This window comes from Pygocentrus nattereri, chromosome 25 (assembly GCF_015220715.1).
Source record: "Pygocentrus nattereri isolate fPygNat1 chromosome 25, fPygNat1.pri, whole genome shotgun sequence".
Taxonomy (NCBI): domain Eukaryota; kingdom Metazoa; phylum Chordata; class Actinopteri; order Characiformes; family Serrasalmidae; genus Pygocentrus; species Pygocentrus nattereri.
In genome coordinates, this window is record NC_051235.1 from 29,687,089 (window position 1) to 29,706,695 (window position 19,607).

At 43.5% G+C, this 19,607-nt stretch overlaps 1 protein-coding gene across 3 annotated transcripts in view; it reads left to right on the forward strand.

Annotated features, from left to right (window-relative positions):
- Positions 1-19,607, forward strand: part of phkb (phosphorylase kinase, beta) — a 184,849-nt gene that overhangs the window by 88,531 nt on the left and 76,711 nt on the right. For all 3 annotated transcript variants that reach the window (XM_037534548.1, XM_037534547.1, XM_037534549.1), the window contains 4 exons: positions 915-972; positions 1,102-1,179; positions 2,240-2,398; positions 6,885-6,979. In XM_037534548.1, coding sequence (XP_037390445.1) covers positions 915-972; positions 1,102-1,179; positions 2,240-2,398; positions 6,885-6,979 — 390 coding nt within the window. The remainder of the gene's footprint in view (positions 1-914; positions 973-1,101; positions 1,180-2,239; positions 2,399-6,884; positions 6,980-19,607) is intronic.

Here is a 19,607-nt window from a genome sequence, read left to right on the forward strand (position 1 = left end):
CATAAAATACTGTGCAAAAATCAGAGACCTCTCTTTCATTTAGGCTGTTCGTTTCTCAGCATCAAAAAAAAAAAAGCAAAAAATTGCCTACAGAAAATTATAACGACTGAGTCAGTGAGTCAGTGAGTCAGTGAGTCAGTGAGTTGCTCTTTCCCTTCATTCCAGCTTCCACTCTTTTCAGGAGACTCACTTTCAGTTCCTGAACCTGCAGACACGCCTCCAAAGCTCAGTCTTAGAAGCTGGTTGATGATTTTTTGAACTCATCAAACCCATTCAGTGGTGCTGAAGTCTGGACTCTGGGGCGGTCAGTCCATCGTCCAGCTTCTTTGTTTGGTGTGTCTGTCTCCTTTTCTCAGTGAGGTTCTTCTTGATCAGCTACACGTCCTTTTAGACCCACAGTGCTGAGTGGTCTTCTCACAGTGGAAGGATCGACAGAAACACCTGTGGATGTTTTCAGATCTGAAGCAGCTTGATGTTCTCCTCTCTCTCAGAGATCAAAGCTTTCAGTGCTGTTTATCTGAAGGGGGCAGTTTTGGGGTCTAACAGCTTTTCCAGCTGTTTTTACATTAAACTGTGGTCTCTATCAGCCTCTATCCTCTCCATAGAAATGCATTGTCCAATAGAATGCTGTGCTTTTTGTTTCCTCTGTGTCGTGGAAATGCGTGACTATATTAGCTTTGCTGTAATAACAGTGAGCAGAAACCAGCAACATGATTTATTCATTGTTCCCTGTTAAAGAAGCATAAAACCTCATGCCATGTTTTATTAATGACTGTGTTCAGCACCAGAATCGCAGTGTAGTAGTGAGTGAATATACACACATATATACATTCATGTGTAAGTTAATTTAACGGAGACGCTGCGTAATGACCGTGGGTGGCCTTTAACCTCTTGCTCTCTTTCTCTCTCCGCAGCTGTTTGATGGCATCGAGTGCGAGTTTCCCATATTTTTCATCTACATGATCATTGACGGTGAGGCTGAGAGTCGTGGTTTAACTGTACCGTTTATTTTTGAATTATAGCTGCAGTTAAACTGGAACAGAGGCTGTTCTGCCGCGTTTTTCTGGAGGTTTGGTCGTGATTCCTCTCTTTGTTCTGCAGGAGTGTTCAGGGGAAACCCAGCGCAGGTCAAGGAATACCAGGAGCTGCTGCAGGACGTCGTTTTCCAGTCCTATGATGGTGAGGTTCCGTCATTTAATGCTCACCTGTTCATACCTGCATATCCTCATGCCTCATGCAAAGGCTTCTTTGAGTGCTCATGGTTCTATATAGAACCAGTTTCTTCACTAAAGAACCCGTGAAGAACCGTCATTTTGAAGTGTATATGTTCATTAATCTTCTGCACTTCATACACTTTACAGTAATAGGCCCCAATAAACTTCATCTTATTGTTTGTCAGTGATGGTTAATAATTCTAATAGCTTCCTACAGTGCCTGTCAGAAGTGTTCACCCCCTTTTCATGCTTTATTATCTCAGAACATTTATGAAAATTAATTAAAAAATCAATTTATTTCTTAACACTGATCAACGAAAACAGTCCCAGTCAAGCCGAAAACAAATCTCTGCAAAGTGAAGTCAAAATTTCATGATATGAAATGAAAACATGCCAAAATGTGATGAAGTGTGGGATTTCATGAGGTACTGAATCATTTCCCTAAGAATCATCAGTAAATTGAATCAAATTTTGTCAAATGTGAGATTTTGTGAGACACTGAGTCGTTTCCTAGAGAATCGTAATCAAACTGAATCAAAACGAATTCAGGATTTCGTGATGCACCGAATCTTTGTTGAGTTGAATTGAATTGAATTGTAGTAAAGGTGATTTATTGATGGATTGAATTGTATTTTGAAGAATCAACAGTGAACTGAATCCTGATTGATGCAGGATTTCATGAAACACTGATTCTTTTCCTCGAGAATCATTTTCAAACTGAATCAAATCATGATATAATGTGATTGAATTGTTTCTAGTCATGACTGAATTGAATTAAATCACGTTAGTATGAGATTTCAAGATACAGTGATTTTTTTTTTTCCTGGTATTGAATCGAATTGTGATGATTAAGAATTTTTTTCTTGAATTTGAGATTTTTTTTTAGATTTTTGTCAGAAATTTAGACCCCGATTCATGGTCACTAAACCCATGTATAATTTGATGTTTTGATGCTTTGAGGTTTCTTGTTGTGTTTTTTGTTTGTGTTTGTGATTTATTTGTTTGTTTGTTTGTTTTTAATGCAGGCCATGCCGTCATCCCCAAGCACTACTACGTACCGGCGGACTTCGTGGAGGCTGAGCAGAAGAAGCACGGCAGCCAGAAGCGTTTCCCTAGCAACTCGGGCCGTGATGGGATGCTGTTCCTCTGGGGTCAGGCTCTGTACAACATCGCCAAGCTGCTGGGTCAGTGTCCAGGGGTCAGAACTTACTCATACAGGGCTCAGACACAGAACCGGCTCATTTTGAGCGGAACCAAACGTCAGATCTCACATTTGTTATTCTAGTGTTCTCAAACCTGCTAGAACAAAAACTGGTGAACTGTTCCTGCGGCGCGTAGCTTCTTTCTTTATATACACACTTAAAAATGATTCTAGCAATTCTTTAAATTATCTTTGGTAAAGAAAATGGTTCTGCCTAGAACCATACACACTCAAAGAACCCTTAATAAAGAAAGAGAGGGTTCTTCTATTGTGTACAGGCTTGACATCGTAATAATAGTATAGAATAGAAAGGTTCTTCAGATTGATGGACGACATGCTGTAGATGGTTCTCTATGGAACCTTTTCGAAAAGGGTTCTATATGGCCCCAAAAAGGGTTCTTCTATTGTTAGACGCTTGAAATCGATTTGACAGAAGAACCCTTTCCGTCGCTACATAGAACACTTTTCTCAAAGGTTCTTCCGATTGATGGAGAATGTGTTGTATATGGCTCTATACAGAACCTTTTCGAAACGTGTTCTATATGCCGCCAAAAAGGGTTCTTCTATCGTTTCAAGCTTGACATTGAAATGACAGAAGAACCGTTTTTGGTGGTACATAGAACAATTTTCAGAACGGTTCTTTATAGAAGCTTATACAGCACATTCTCAATCAATCTGAAGAACCATTTCATAATGGAAAGAACCCTTTAATCATGCAAACGTCATTCTTCTGACTTCTTCAGATTGAAGGAGGATGTGCTGTATGTGGTTCTATATTGGGCCTTTTTGAAGAGGGTTCTTCTGTTGTTGCAATGGCATGTTGCAAATCGATATTTAAGTGTTCATGGTTCTATATAGAATGATTTTCCTCACTGAAGAACCCTTGAAGAACCACCTTTTTTTTTTTCTAAGAGTGTATATTAGAGTTTCACACATCCACCTTTTCAGCCTGCACCAGTTTAGCCCCGCCCATTCACGCTATAAGGAGCATTTTAGCACTTTAAAGCACAATATAGGCAAGCCAATCAGAATAGAGCTCATTTACATACTTTACATACTCTTAAAGGGACAGTAGTGAAAACTGTTTGTCTAATTTTGGTGCATAAATCCACACAAATGTTTTAAATGCTGGAAATGAACCGTTTAAAAGCTTTCAGCAGCTGCTTGACTGGAGTCGATGATAAAATGTAGGTTATGGGCTCTTTTAAAATGATTCAGTTTTTGGTTTCAAATTTTTTTTTCTCCCTGTAAAAATCCAGTTAATTTATATTACAGTTTTCTTTTCCGTTCCTCGATCGAGTTCGGAGCTCCGCTCACCAAAATTAGCAGGAGCTGCTCAGCTATTCATGCGGCAATTATTATGCCATATGCACTCTCTCCCACAGTCCGCTCAAAGGGAATTTCGGAGTGAGCGTTTTTCAAAAGGCTTCTGTCGTGCTCTTTTGAACGAGGCGTTGGAGGAGGTTTATTGAGCTGAACTGTGAGGTTACACTAATGAACGTGTTGTTAGAGAATGAAAGAGACGCATTAGGAAGGGATGGATTGTGCTCCGAGTGCACTGCTCGATCCCCGTCTCCCTGTACGTTTCAATCACTGTTCGGTCTAAGAGCCATTTCCATACAGTTTAAAATGCTTCCTCTTGTATTTGATTTGTACGTGATGCATTATTCATATCAGAGCTGTGCAGGTGAATTGGTGCTCCAGTGGTGCAGCAGTGCAGATTAGGGCTGCATAATATGGGCAGAATATTATATTGTAGCTATGTGTCACAATATATAAGGCATATTTCCATTATAATATACTCTAACTTAAAATGCATTAAAAACACAGTAATCGACGCTTAATGAGGGGCGATTAATGATAGACAGACAGACAGTTAATCGAGAGAGAGACATTATATAACCTATAGTATGTGGTTGGACATCCAGTTTGAAAACTAAGGCCATTAATGTAGAGTTGCCCCCCTTTGTGGCTCTGACAGCCTCCACTATTTGGGGAAGCTTTCCACCAAATTTTGGAGAGTGTCTGTGGGAATTTGTGCCCATTCAGTGGAAAAAGCATTTGAGAGTTCAGGCACTGATGTTGGACGCGAGGGCCTGGCTCACAATTGACATACTAGCTCATCCCAAAGGTGCTCAGTGGGGTTGAGTTCAGCGCTCTGTGCATGCCACTGGCGTTCCTCCACACCAAACTGGGCAGTCCATGTCTTTATGGAGCTGCTTTGTGCGCAGGGGCTCAGTCATGCTGGAACAGGAAAGGCTCTACGGAATTTTTGGCGATAAGCCTCAGGAACCAACTCATAAGCCCTTAAAATAGTGGCTTTTAATGGGTCATAATTAAGACCATCTTTAAGAGACGAAGCAGAGCAAGCTTCCTGGGCTTTCCCAGTTAATTTATACTGCAACAGAAGCGGCCAAACCTCTCGAGGCCAGCGTAAGGCAGCAGCCAAAATAAGAGTCAAAAGCTGTATCTCGTGCTCCTCACGTTTAGTGTCCATTTCAAGCTCTTTTAATCGAATAGCCAACCTAAGAGTTTCCGAACTCTGACCAATTAACGAATGCGAAACAGGATCCTCACCCATAACAGGGATTTTAGCTGAAGCCTCACCCAAAGCTACCGGTTTTTCACCGGACACGACTGTGTCCGCATTCCCTAAATCTGAACTAGAGGCTTCCGTGGGTAAAATACCAGCCGGAACTAAACCGTCCAGAAGCACCCCCTCATCACCTGCTTAGTAGCCGTCTTAGGAACAGATATATCATAATAATCTGCAACCAACAACAAGTCAGACTTACGACATCCCAACAAAGCCTCAAAAGTAGGAGAGTGTTTAAACGCCTCTATACTGAACTCCATCACAACGACCCCAAACACCCCCCACCACAAAAAACCAAGCACTCACCAGCAAGGGACAAAACGAGACTGTCCACCCAGACGCCAGACCAAAACAAAACTTACTAAACAAAAACAAAACAAAAAATACTAAAACACATCAAATACAGGTCTGACAGTTTATTCGATGCTTTGCCCTTTCCTTCTGTCATCGAACTTATTCTCAGCAAGTCACTGAAACAAAAAACAAAACAAAGGAAACATAACTTCAGGGAGACCCAACGGCCAAAACAACGAACAAAGAGCCTAATAACAAAATAACTGACTTACCTAACAAAAGAAAAGGAACGACAAAAACACTACAATCACTACACTACCGATAAACAGTCCAACAAGTCAAACAAAAAGGGCAGGTCACCCCGACGTTTCCTTTCTGACAAAAGAAACGAAACTACCATAACATCTTTACTGGCCCACAGAAACCTGTAGGACAGTAAATGGACAAAAACCCGGTCTGTCGACTGGCGGGCAGCCAGGGGAGCGGAACCGTGCGAGACCGAATAAGAAAACTGCTCCATATTGCTCCGACATCAAAGGTCCTTTATAACCGGCGCCAACAGTAACAGCCAATCATATGCCGGGAAAACTGAGACGTCAGTCACACAGCAACAAAGTCCACCTGAAAACGCTGAGGGAAAGGGAGAGGAAAGGGAACATCCAAACGCAGGACGTAACATCCCTAAACTGCTGACACAAAGCTGGAAGTGTATAATTGTGTAAAATGTCTGTGCTATACCAGAGAGGTACATAGGTAGGTGGCTAGACAGGTAGGTAGGTAGGTAAAGAGGTAGAGAGGTAGGTTTGTAGACAAGTAGACAGGTAGGTAGGTAGATGGAGAGGTACGTAGGTAGGTGGCTAGACAGGTAGGTAGGTAAGTAGATAAGTGTGTAGACAGGTAGGAAGGTAGAGAGAGAGAGAGAGAGAGAGAGAGAGAGAGAGAGAGAGAGAGAGAGAGAGAGGTAGGTAGACAGGTAGGTAAGTAAAGAGGTAGACATATAGGTGTGTAGACAGGTAGGTAGACATGTTGGTAGGTAGACATGTAGATGGGTTGGTAGGTAGGTAAGTAGGTAGATGTGTAAACAGGTAGGTAGGTAAATAAGTAGGTAGGTGTGTAGGTAGGTAGGTAGGTAAGTAGGTAGATGTGTAAACAGGTAGGTAGGTAAATAAGTAGGTAGGTGTGTAGACAGGTAGGTAGGTAGACATTTAGATGGGTTGGTAGGTAGGTAGATGGGTAGACAGGTAGGTAGGTAAGTAGGTAGATGTGTAGGTAGGTTGGTAGACAGATAGGTGGGTAGACAGGTGGGTAGGTAGGTAGACTAACAGAAAAAAACATCCAGACAGCCAAATAAAATAGTAATTAGAGTATAATCTTTCTTTATAATATTTCAAGCCAAATGTATGTATTTGGTATATTTTTATAAATAGTTCTAAATCCTGTTTAAAAAACGAAGTCAAATTGAGTTACAATCTAATCAGATTCCTTAGGGGTCAGTGATGTGTATTGTTCCATATTCCAGGTGAGATGAGCAAAATGACATGTTTTAATCCGAGTAACGATCTTTCTTCTGCTCCCACAGTGGACGGTCTGATCAGCCCTAAGGATATCGACCCCATCCACCGCTACGTCCCACGTCAGGACCAGAGGAACGTCAGCATGAGATACTCCAATCAGGTGAGCTGGTCCTTCATCTCTCCAAGGCTGCTTTACAGTCTTCATCTGCAGTGTGTACAGTAAGAACATTATAGAGCTTTTTAAATGAAACAGTAGAAGCCATATCGCCCCCTACGCTTCCTATAGTGTATTACAGTCTGTCACAGTGACTGTGTGGATCATATGAACATTATAGAGCTTTTTAAATGAAACAGTAGAAGCCGTATCGCCCCCTACGCTTCCTGTAGTGTATTACAGTCTGTCAGAGCGACTGTGTGGATCATATGAACATTATAGAGCTTTTTAAATGAAACAGTAGAAGCCGTATCGCCCCCTACGCTTCCTGTACTGTATTACAGTCTGTCAGAGCGACTGTGTGGATCATATGAACATTATAGAGCTTTTTAAATGAAACAGTAGAAGCCGTATCGCCCCCTACGCTTCCTGTAGTGTATTACAGTCTGTCAGAGCGACTGTGTGGATCATATGAACATTATAGAGCTTTTTAAATGAAACAGTAGAAGCCGTATCGCCCCCTACGCTTCCTGTAGTGTATTACAGTCTGTCAGAGCGACTGTGTGGATCATATGAACATTATAGAGCTTTTTAAATGAAACAGTAGAAGCTGTATCGCCCCCTACGTTTCCTGTAGTGTATTACAGTCTGTCAGAGTGACTGAGTGGATCATATGAACATTATAGAGCTTTTTAAATGAAACAGTAGAAGCCGTATCGCCCCCTACGCTTCCTGTAGTGTATTACAGTCTGTCAGAGCGACTGTGTGGATCATATGAACATTATAGAGCTTTTTAAATGAAACAGTAGACGCCGTATCGCCCCCTACGCTTCCTGTAGTGTATTACAGTCTGTCAGAGCGACTGTGTGGATCATATGAACATTATAGAGCTTTTTAAATGAAACAGTAGAAGCCGTATCGCCCCCTACGCTTCCTGTAGTGTATTACAGTCTGTCAGAGCGACTGTGTGGATCATATGAACATTATAGAGCTTTTTAAATGAAACAGTAGAAGCCGTATCGCCCCCTACGCTTCCTGTAGTGTATTACAGTCTGTCAGAGCGACTGTGTGGATCATATGAACATTATAGAGCTTTTTAAATGAAACAGTAGAAGCCGTATCGCCCCCTACGCTTCCTGTAGTGTATTACAGTCTGTCAGAGCGACTGTGTGGATCATATGAACATTATAGAGCTTTTTAAATGAAATACTAGAAGCCGTATCGCCCCCTACGCTTCCTGTAGTGTATTACAGTCTGTCAGAGTGACTGTGTGGATCATATGAACATTATAGAGCTTTTTAAATGAAACAGTAGAAGCCGTATCGCCCCCTACGCTTCCTGTAGTGTATTACAGTCTGTCAGAGCGACTGTGTGGATCATATGAACATTATAGAGCTTTTTAAATGAAACAGTAGAAGCCGTATCGCCCCCTACGCTTCCTGTAGTGTATTACAGTCTGTCAGAGCGACTGTGTGGATCATATGAACATTATAGAGCTTTTTAAATGAAACAGTAGAAGCCGTATCGCCCCCTACGCTTCCTGTAGTGTATTACAGTCTGTCAGAGCGACTGTGTGCATCATATGAACATTATAGAGCTTTTTAAATGAAACAGTAGAAGCCGTATCGCCCCCTACGCTTCCTGTAGTGTATTACAGTCTGTCAGAGCGACTGTGTGCATCATATGAACATTATAGAGCTTTTTAAATGAAACAGTAGAAGCTGTATCGCCCCCTACGCTTCCTGTAGTGTATTACAGTCTGTCAGAGCGACTGTGTGGATCATATGAACATTATAGAGCTTTTTAAATGAAACAGTAGAAGCCGTATCGCCCCCTACGCTTCCTGTAGTGTATTACAGTCTGTCAGAGCGACTGTGTGGATCATATGAACATTATAGAGCTTTTTAAATGAAACAGTAGAAGCCGTATCGCCCCCTACGCTTCCTGTAGTGTATTACAGTCTGTCAGAGCGACTGTGTGGATCATATGAACATTATAGAGCTTTTTAAATGAAGCAGTAGAAGCCGTATCGCCCCCTACGCTTCCTGTAGTGTATTACAGTCTGTCAGAGCGACTGTGTGGATCATATGAACATTATAGAGCTTTTTAAATGAAACAGTAGAAGCCGTATCGCCCCCTACGCTTCCTGTAGTGTATTACAGTCTGTCAGAGCGACTGTGTGGATCATATGAACATTATAGAGCTTTTTAAATGAAACATTAGAAGCCGTATCGCCCCCTACGCTTCCTGTAGTGTATTACAGTCTGTCAGAGTGACTGAGTGGATCATATGAACATTATAGAGCTTTTTAAATGAAACAGTAGAAGCCGTATCGCCCCCTACGCTTCCTGTAGTGTATTACAGTCTGTCAGAGCGACTGTGTGGATCATATGAACATTATAGAGCTTTTTAAATGAAACAGTAGACGCCGTATCGCCCCCTACGCTTCCTGTAGTGTATTACAGTCTGTCAGAGTGACTGTGTGGATCATATGAACATTATAGAGCTTTTTAAATGAAACAGTAGACGCCGTATCGCCCCCTACGCTTCCTGTAGTGTATTACAGTCTGTCAGAGCGACTGTGTGGATCATATGAACATTATAGAGCTTTTTAAATGAAACAGTAGAAGCCGTATCGCCCCCTACGCTTCCTGTAGTGTATTACAGTCTGTCAGAGCGACTGTGTGGATCATATGAACATTATAGAGCTTTTTAAATGAAACAGTAGAAGCTGTATCGCCCCCTACGCTTCCTGTAGTGTATTACAGTCTGTCAGAGCGACTGTGTGGATCATATGAACATTATAGAGCTTTTTAAATTAAACAGTAGAAGCCGTATCGCCCCCTACGCTTCCTGTAGTGTATTACAGTCTGTCAGAGCGACTGTGTGGATCATATGAACATTATAGAGCTTTTTAAATGAAATACTAGAAGCCGTATCGCCCCCTACGCTTCCTGTAGTGTATTACAGTCTGTCAGAGTGACTGTGTGGATCATATGAACATTATAGAGCTTTTTAAATGAAACAGTAGAAGCCGTATCGCCCCCTACGCTTCCTGTAGTGTATTACAGTCTGTCAGAGCGACTGTGTGGATCATATGAACATTATAGAGCTTTTTAAATGAAACAGTAGAAGCCGTATCGCCCCCTACGCTTCCTGTAGTGTATTACAGTCTGTCACAGCGACTGTGTGCATCATATGAACATTATAGAGCTTTTTAAATGAAACAGTAGAAGCCGTATCGCCCCCTACGCTTCCTGTAGTGTATTACAGTCTGTCAGAGCGACTCTGTGGATCATATGAACATTATAGAGCTTTTTAAATGAAACAGTAGAAGCCGTATCGCCCCCTACGCTTCCTGTAGTGTATTACAGTCTGTCAGAGCGACTGTGTGGATCATATGAACATTATAGAGCTTTTTAAATGAAACAGTAGAAGCCGTATCGCCCCCTACGCTTCCTGTAGTGTATTACAGTCTGTCAGAGCGACTGTGTGGATTAAATGAATATATATATATATATATATATATATATATATATATATATATATATATATATATATATATATATATATATAATGTCTATACTGAGATCTATACTGTACCACATGCTTTTGAAGTGACCACTTCAGTGGTTAAGAGTCATGTCCTCAGCCTGTATAATCTCTCTCTGTGTCCTGTTTGATGTTGGGGTCCCAGACGCAGCGGGAGCCGCCACACATCCACAGCTCGTTTCATCAGCACTGCAGGGCTGTTTACACTTAAAAACTGAGCTCTACACACACCGCATGGCTTAACTCTCAGAGTCTGTTACATAATAAACTACAGCACTGTGCAAAGAGAATGCATTTATTTAATTTGCAGTCAAACAAGACCATTAAGTACAAGTTGTTACATTTTCAGGAGATATCTCTGAGAAGATTAGATTCACGGTAATCAGTGAAATGAGAGAAGAAACAACACTGGAGTTCAAAAACTGATTCAAAGCTGCAGAGAAAATGTGTTACCTAACAACCACCTGGAAGAGCTGGCTACAGAGCCATGTTTAAAGTCACTGAGCTCTTCAGTACAAGCCATTCTACTACTGTCAATCTCCATTTTTGTCCATTTTTTCATTTTTTGTCAGTTGCCCTTTATTTTGCATTAAATTTCAGGATGAATGCACCAAAAGAAATGGTCCAAAATCACTTTGTAGTTTAATCATCTCCATTAACTCCCATTGAAAGTTGTGGGGTGGGTTGAAAGTTTAAAATCTGCACTTTCCACGGTTACTCCACTTGTTTCTCTGAGCTATGAGTCAGAAATAATTAATGTAAAGTTACTGGAGTTTTGTGGTCATTGGTGATGCCTGATCTGTAAGGGTTCAGTGAGCCTGTGTGAAGCTGAGCAACTTGTCTCTTCAGTGCTCTGCCTGCTGGTTCCTGTTGGTTTGCAGGTCCAGTAGATTGGAGATGTTGTGCAGTATGTTCTGCTGTCAGAAAGCCGTGCGTCAGTAGGCTGGTCATGGTTGTTGACTGCAGATTCTCTGCAGGTGGAGTGCGTGGGAGGCGGTGACCAGCAGCATGTCTGGGGGCTCAGCAGATTCAGACATGGTTATGTGTCTGAACGTAATGAGGCTGATGGCCTCCCTTCAGCTAAGGGCAAACAGGACAGGACGCAGGGTAGAAAATGTCTTTGCCCTTGCTGAGTGAGATTCAGGCAGATATACAGAAACGGGGACAGTCTGTAAAATATACAGGACAGCAGAGAAGATTTTGGCCTAAAACCCATCTTGGTTTCTCCCTCTCTTCCTCTCTCTGACTCTCTTTCTCACATTCCCTTTCTTTCTCTCTCTTTCTTTCCCTCTCCCTCCCTCTCCTTTCTGCCTTTCTCTCTCTCTGACCCCCCTCCTCTCTCTCTCTCTGACTCTGACTATCTCTGTCTCTCTCTCCCTCTCCCCCCTCTTTTTGTCTGTCAGTCTCTCTCTCTCATCTTTGCTCTCTCTGTCTCTCTCACTCTCTTCCGATGCATACATACATCCCCCCCCCCTGCCTTTTCTCTTTTTCTCTTTTTTTTCATCCCTCTCTCCGTATTTTCCTTCTTTCCCTCTATCGCTCTGACTCATTCTACCTCAGGGAAACATGCTTTGCTAGTAAACACTCTTCAAAAACAGGCGAGGACGTCACTCTGACTGTATAACAGAGATGTTTATTCCAGTGTTCAACAGCCAAAAATTATTATTTCAGAAATGCAGCTCATACGCACATTTCTACAGACCATCTATAGATGTCTACACGCATGTCTACAGTCTACAGACATATACACGCGTGTCTACAGACAGTCTACATACATCTTCACACGTCTACAGACATTTACACAAATGTCTACAGAGAGTCTACAGACATCTGCACACGTCTACGGGTGTCTACACACATCTGCAGACAGTCTACAGACGTCTACACATGCACGCAGCCATCTACACACATCAACAGACAGTCTACAGACATTTACACACGTCTACACACATCTACATATATCTACACACACACACATCTACATGCGTCTACACGCATCTACAGAGTCTACAGAGAGTCTATAGACATCTCCACATGTTTGTAGGTGTCTACACACATCTACAGACAGTCTAGACATTTACATACGTCTACACACGTCTACAGGCATCTACATGCACGTCTACAGTCTAGACATCTATACACATCTACATGTGTCTACACACACGTCTACAGACAGTCTACATTTGCATACCTGTCTAGACAGTCTGCAGACATTTACACACGTCTACAGTCTACACATGTCTTGAGTCTACAGACGCCGACAGTCTACAGACATATATGGTGCCTTTCACAAACCCAGTGACGCTTTACATCACAAAACAAAATTAAGAAAATAAAAAATTTACACATCTACAGACAGTCTAAAATCTACACATACGTCTATAGACAGCCTAGAGACGTCCACACACCTACAGTCTATGGGTCGCCCTGACTACAACACAAGCATAGAAATTTTATTCAAAATCCAGAACCTCCAGAGAACCTACACAAGTCTTCTGAGTTTATATGGAATGTTGATGATGGAAAACAGTGGAAAATCTGGAATAATGAGTTTTCTTTGGGGACTATTTTGCCACACAGCGCCCTGCATGTCTCCCTCCACCATGAGTGGAGTTGAAGTTCTCTAAACTCTCATAAAACAGCGTCTCAGTCATCAGGCAGTGAATTCAGAACCAGCTCATGTAGGAACTTTCTGTGAGGAGCTTTTAGAGGGACGTCTGGTTCCCATCACCACCACTGTGAACAGCTCTGACTTGGTCAGTTTATCTAGAACAGAGCGTTTCACAGCGGAACACTCTGAATGACTCTACATTTGAACCACTTCATTTATGTTGCCTCCCTAATATTCTGTTCTGTTCTCTGATATCCAGTCCAGTCCGTTGCTGAGACCCATTTTTAAAAAAAATATCAGATAATTTTAATCTCCGTACACAGAAGCCTGAGATCATCTCGAACCATCTCGTTTATCATCTCGAACCAAAACCAAACTACGAGTTAATCATGCCGGTCATATGACTTAATAAAGGTACATCTAAGCAACATCTGTCTTAAATGAATAAATAAATGAATGAATTAAAACAAAAAAATTAATATGCAGCGGAGGAGGAAGAACAATATGTATTAAAGAGAAAAGTCTTTAAGTCAGATTTAAAAGAGGGAAAGGAAGAGCCTCCCTGAGGGATTGAGGAAGAGAATTCCAGAGTTTGGGGGCCATGGCACTGAAGGACCTCCCTCCCAAAGTGGAAAGTCTGGTGTGTGGAACAGCAAGTAAGTTACTGTAAGAAGACCTGAGAGAGCGAGAGGGGGTGTAGGAGGTCAGCAGTTCTCTGAGGTAGGGGGGAGCAGGTTATGCAAAGCTTAAGTGAGTAGTAAGATTTGAGACTTTATACGGGACGGGACCGGAAGCCGGTGCAGCTGAGAGAGAACGGGGGTGATGTGAGCTGAACGCTTAGTGAGAACTCCAGCCGCAGAGCTCTGAATGTCCTGTAGCTTTTGGATAGATTTTGCAGGGAGATCAGCAAAGAGGGAGTTACAGTCGTCAATACGGGACATAATTAAGGCCTGAACCAGAGTTTTGGCTTTATATTGTTTCAGATAAGATTTGAGCTAAATTACTGTATCATTATTGCTATAATGAAAATTAGATAATTAGTTATGTAAGGGAACCCCTGTAATAAACGATGAATTAAGTTTAGTGGAGTTAATAGGATTAAAATAGGGAAAGAATTTGCATATTTTCCCCAAATGAGTAGCAAGAATATTGGTTATTATTTTGCAGAGGAGCTGCCGTACTTAGCAGTCAGATGAATTAACATAATGATGGTTCTTCAAAGGGTCTTTAGTAAAGACAGAGGTTCTATGTAGAACCATGCTCACTCGGAGAGCTATTTGCATGGTTAAACGGTTCTTTGCGTGGTGAATTGGTTCTCTCTGTCACTCAGCTGTGTCCCGCGCTCTCACAGGCTGTGACATGGTGTTTTTATCAGTGAGCGGCTCCTCGTGTGTTTGTGCTCTAGTGGGCACATTTGTGCACTTTTAAGAGGAATTAATTGGAAATAATTAATAGGAAACAGGTTAATAGGAATTTTCCCAGCATGCTCTGTTCTAGGGGCTGTCACTCACACATACACTGTTCTTATTGATCTGGTATGAAGGTGAGAGAGATGTACCTGCCCCTCAGAGGAGATACAAACAAACCACTTCAGAGAGAGAGAGGGGGGGGGTCATTTGAGAGAGAGAGACAGAGAGAGACAGACAGAGACAGAGAGAGAGAGACAGGGTGGGGGGGCTCATTTCAGAGAGAGAGAGCGAGAGGCTCATTTGAGAGAGAGAGAGAGGGGGGCTCATTTCAGCGAGAAGGAAGGAGAGAGAGGGGGGGCTCATTTCAGAGAGAGAGAGAGGCTCATTTGAGAGAGAGAGAGAGAGAGAGAGAGACACACAGACACACAGAGAGAGGGTGGGGGGGCTCATTTCAGAGAGAGAGAGACAGAGAGAGAGAGAGAGGGTGGGGGGGCTCATTTCAGAGAGAGAGAGAGAGGCTCATTTGAGAGAGAGAGAGAGAGAGAGAAAGAGACACAGACACAGAGAGAGGGTGGGGGGGCTCATTTCAGAGAGAGAGAGCGAGAGGCTCATTTGAGAGAGAGAGAGAGCGAGAGGCTCATTTCAGAGAGAGAGAGGGGGGCTCATTTCAGTGAGAAGGAAGGAGAGAGAGAGGGGGGGCTCATTTCAGAGAGAAGGAGAGCGAGTGAGAAGCTCATTAGAGAGAGAGAGAGAGATGGAGAGAGAATGAGAGCGAGAGAAGCTCATTTCAGAGAGAGAGAGACAGAGAGAGAGGGGTGCTCATTTCAGAGAGAGAGTGAGAGAGAGAGCGAGAGAAGCTCATTTCAGAGAGAGAGAGACAGAAAGAGAGGGTGGGGGGGCTCATTTCAGAGAGAGAGAGAGAAGCTCATTTCAGAGAGAGAGAGAGAGAGAGGGAGAGGGTGGGGCGGCTCATTTCAGAGAGAGAGAGAGAGAGAGAGGCTCATTTGAGAGAGAGAGAGAGAGAGAGAGAGACACAGACACAGAGAGAGGGTGGGGGGGCTCATTTCAGAGAGAGAGAGAGAGAGAGAGAGAGAGAGAGAGAGGGTGGGGGGGCTCATTTCAGAGAGAGAGAGAGAAGCTCATTTCAGAGAGAGAGAGAGAGAGAGAGGGTGGGGCGGCTCATTTCAGAGAGAGAGCGAGAGAAGCTCATTTCAGAGAGAGAGAGACAGAGAGAGAGAGGGGGGGCTCATTTCAGCGAGAAGGAAGGAGAGAGAGAGGGGGGCTCATTTCAGAGAGAAGGAGAGAGAGGGGGGGGGCTCATTTCAGCGAGAAGGAAGGAGAGAGAGAGGGGGGCTCATTTCAGAGAGAAGGAGAGAGAGTGAGAAGCTCAGAGAGAGAGAGAATGAGAGCGAGAGAAGCTCATTTCAGAGAGAGAGAGACAGAGAGAGAGAGGGGGGGGGGCTCATTTCAGAGAGAAGGAAGGAGAGAGAGAGGGGGGGCTCATTTCAGAGAGAAGGAGAGAGAGTGAGAAGCTCAGAGAGAGAGAGAGAGAGAGAGATGGAGAGAGAATGAGAGCGATAGAAGCTCATTTCAGTGAGAGACAGAGAGAGAGAGGAGGGGCACATTTCAGAGAGAGAGAGAAAGAGCGAGGGGCTCATTTCAGAGAGAGAGAGAGAAAGAGGAGGGGCTCATTTCAGAGAGAGAGAGAGAGAGAGAGAGAGAAAGAGGAGGGGCTCATTTCAGAGAGAGAGAGAGAGAGCGAGGGGCTCATTTCAGAGAGAGAGAGAGAGAGAGAGAGAGAAAGAGGAGGGGCTCATTTCAGAGAGAGAGAGAGAGAGCGAGGGGCTCATTTCAGAGAGAGAGAGAGAGAGAGAAAGAGGAGGGGCTCATTTCAGAGAGAGAGAGAGAGAGCGAAGGGCTCATTTCAGAGAGAGAGAGCGAGCGAGGGGTTCATTTCAGAGAGAGAGAGAGAGAGAGAGAGAGAGAGAGAAAGAGGAGGGGCTCATTTCAGAGAGAGAGAGAGCGAGCGAAGGGCTCATTTCAGAGAGAGAGAGCGAGCGAGGGGTTCATTTCAGAGAGAGAGAGAGAGAGAGAGAGAGAGAGAGAGAGAGAGAAAGAGGAGGGGCTCATTTCAGAGAGAGAGAGAGCGAGCGAAGGGCTCATTTCAGAGAGAGAGAGAGCGAGCGAAGGGCTCATTTCAGAGAGAGAGAGCGAGCGAGGGGTTCATTTCAGAGAGAGAGAGAGAGCGAGGGGCTCATTTCAGAGAGAGAGAGAGAGAGAGAGAGAGAGAGAGAGAGAGAGAGAGAGAGAAAGAGGAGGGGCTCATTTCAGAGAGAGAGAGAGCGAGCGAGGGGCTCATTTCAGAGAGAGAGAGAGCGAGCGAAGGGCTCATTTCAGAGAGAGAGAGCGAGCGAGGGGTTCATTTCAGAGAGAGAGAGAGAGCGAGGGGCTCATTTCAGAGAGAGAGAGAGAGAGAGAGAGAGAGAGAAAGAGGAGGGGCTCATTTCAGAGAGAGCGAGCGAGGGGCTCATTTCAGAGAGAGAGAGAGAAAAAGAGGGAGTAAGAAAGTTGGGACATGTTTCAGGGAGGGAGACATGAGCTGAATGGTCATTCGTCCGTGGAGTGAAACTGCAGAAAGTCTAATGTCCTTCAGCTCAGCTCAACTTTGTTCTGTTTCTTAAAGCTAAACACTTTTTTAGTAGATTTTTTGTGTTTGGACATAATTTTTTCACCAGTTTAGTCACGTCAGAGTCCCACCTGCCTGTTAGATCTCCGAGTATCACATGATGCTCCCAAACTGGGAGGCTGGATGCAATAGAAGCTTATGAAGCTTATACTCCACCAGGTAGCATGGTGCTTACTGCGCATCTAAATCAGTGATCTCAGTAGATGTTCAGTGTCTCTAATAGACTTCATCATGTTCTTTCTGACACTGTATTGACACACTGGCCATGTTTACAGCCTGATAATCCGCTGATAATCCGACTAATAGCTCAGTCGGAATAGAATGCATCCATTTAAACACCTCAATCGGAATAGTCTAGTCTGATTGAGGCCATTCGGAATACAGTGTCTATCCCATTGAACAAGGCGTGTATCCCTGTAAATAATCCGTAAAACAGAATAATATCCATGTAAACGTCTGTATCTGATTACATTCCCTATCGGAAAGTTTAAGTCCGTTCTGCATGTGCGTCGCGTCACAGAGTTTATACCGTTCGACACGGCGGAGCAGAAACTGGTCTGCAGAGGAGACGAAGTTCATGCTCTGATCTTTAAAAGACGGCGGTGGGACGGACGTCCAGCTTATGTGTCTCAGAGCACGACGTCTTCCTCTCGGCCTTCTTTAATAAGGACATGTGAAGGACGTTTTCCTGAGTCTGACGTCATTTTAAAGCAGTTAAAAACACAATCACTGCTCACTGCTGCTCATCTCACTCTGACTGGATTCATGTGATGCTGGTTGTCATGGTAACGTCTACTCTCAGTGTCTGATTACTTGTAGTGAGCATGTAAACGGAGATTTGTGGAGTAAAGTGTGGTGTATAAACACCTCACCCTGAATCTCTAATTGGAATCTGTTCAATCTTTGCATGTCAACGCAGACAATCAATAAGCATGGACTGAAGCCGAGGAGCCCAGTCCTGGTTCTGGAGATCCTACAACCTGCAGAGCACCTTCAGGTATTAGAGCCAGGTGTGTTGGGTCCAGTCTCCCCAGGCTGGTAGACCTCCAGCACCAGGATTGGGCGCCCTTGGCCTAAAGTACGTCTGTCCATCTGAATTGTCCATTTTCAGACTCCAAACACGTCTCAACCTCCGAGGCTGTGAGGCCGGCGAGTGTGTGTATTTGACTTTCCGCCACATCATCGCTTTAAAGCTGCGACAGGTTTTCATTTGAAGCCGATTGGATTTGTCTCTGACAGGCTTTCGAAGGATAAAAATAGCGCCTTGGCGCGGGAACGACTGAGAGTGATAATTATAGTCCTGCTGCTCACGATTTCTGCACTTTATTATCAGTCGCGTTACCTCATAAGGGTCTATTGGTGTTTTTGGTTCAAAAAGGCATCAACATATTAACCCTGCTGGGTCTCTCAGCGTGAAGGGATCACAGCACAGAAGTGTTTGCTGCATGAAACGCCTCGTTTTATATTCGGTTCATTTATTTCTCACTCATAGTTTGCGAACGCAAGCAGAGAAATTGTGTGGAAAGTGCCGATTCGGAGTCGTCAGTCTGCCACGTTTGTGCCTGTAAGTGGGAGATATTCATCTATGATTTGAAGTTATTCTTCACCAAATGATATTTTTGCTGTGTTTTTGTCACTTTTTGGCGTCAGAGCGAACAGAAGAGAGTGCAGACTCAAACCTGGCAGTGTGGACTGTGGAGGGAATGCACAGTATATTGGCAGCCTTTATGTTATTTGCATATAAATGGGAAAATTTGATAATTATTATTGTTATTGTCATCGCCGTCATAGGCGGTAGATAACTGCACCATCCCTGGGGCAACACAGTCAAGCAGTTGGTTTCTTTGACTGGTTAAGGACACACATACATCACACCCACAGGAGCATAATAATGATTATTATTCAGAATTATTCATAATCTATTATTATTATTATTATTATCATTATGATTATAAAAATTAGAGATGTATTTTTTTTTATTTACTATTAATTGCTGCTCTTGTAGATGCATATAAAGATGAGTCCACAGGCCTGTTAATACGTTTACAGTCTGAACTCATCAGAGATGACGTGTTCTCTTCTCCGATGCGTCTCTCTGAAGATGTTTGTCCCCCTCAGTTCCGATGATAAATAATGGTCATCAAGCTGTGAGTGCAGGCCAGTTGGCGTGTGTCCAGCGCTGGGTACTGTGCAGTGGAGGGGAGCGTTCGCCCATCACAGGGTGCTCTGAAGCAATCAGGGCGGTGGTGAAACAGAGCAGAATGGACTATCACTCACCCACACATCCGCTTCTCCTCCAAAAAAACAAAAAAAAAACACATTAAAGCTTTTTTTATCTGCACGGCTGCCGATAGCCTGCTTAGCGCTAATGAACGC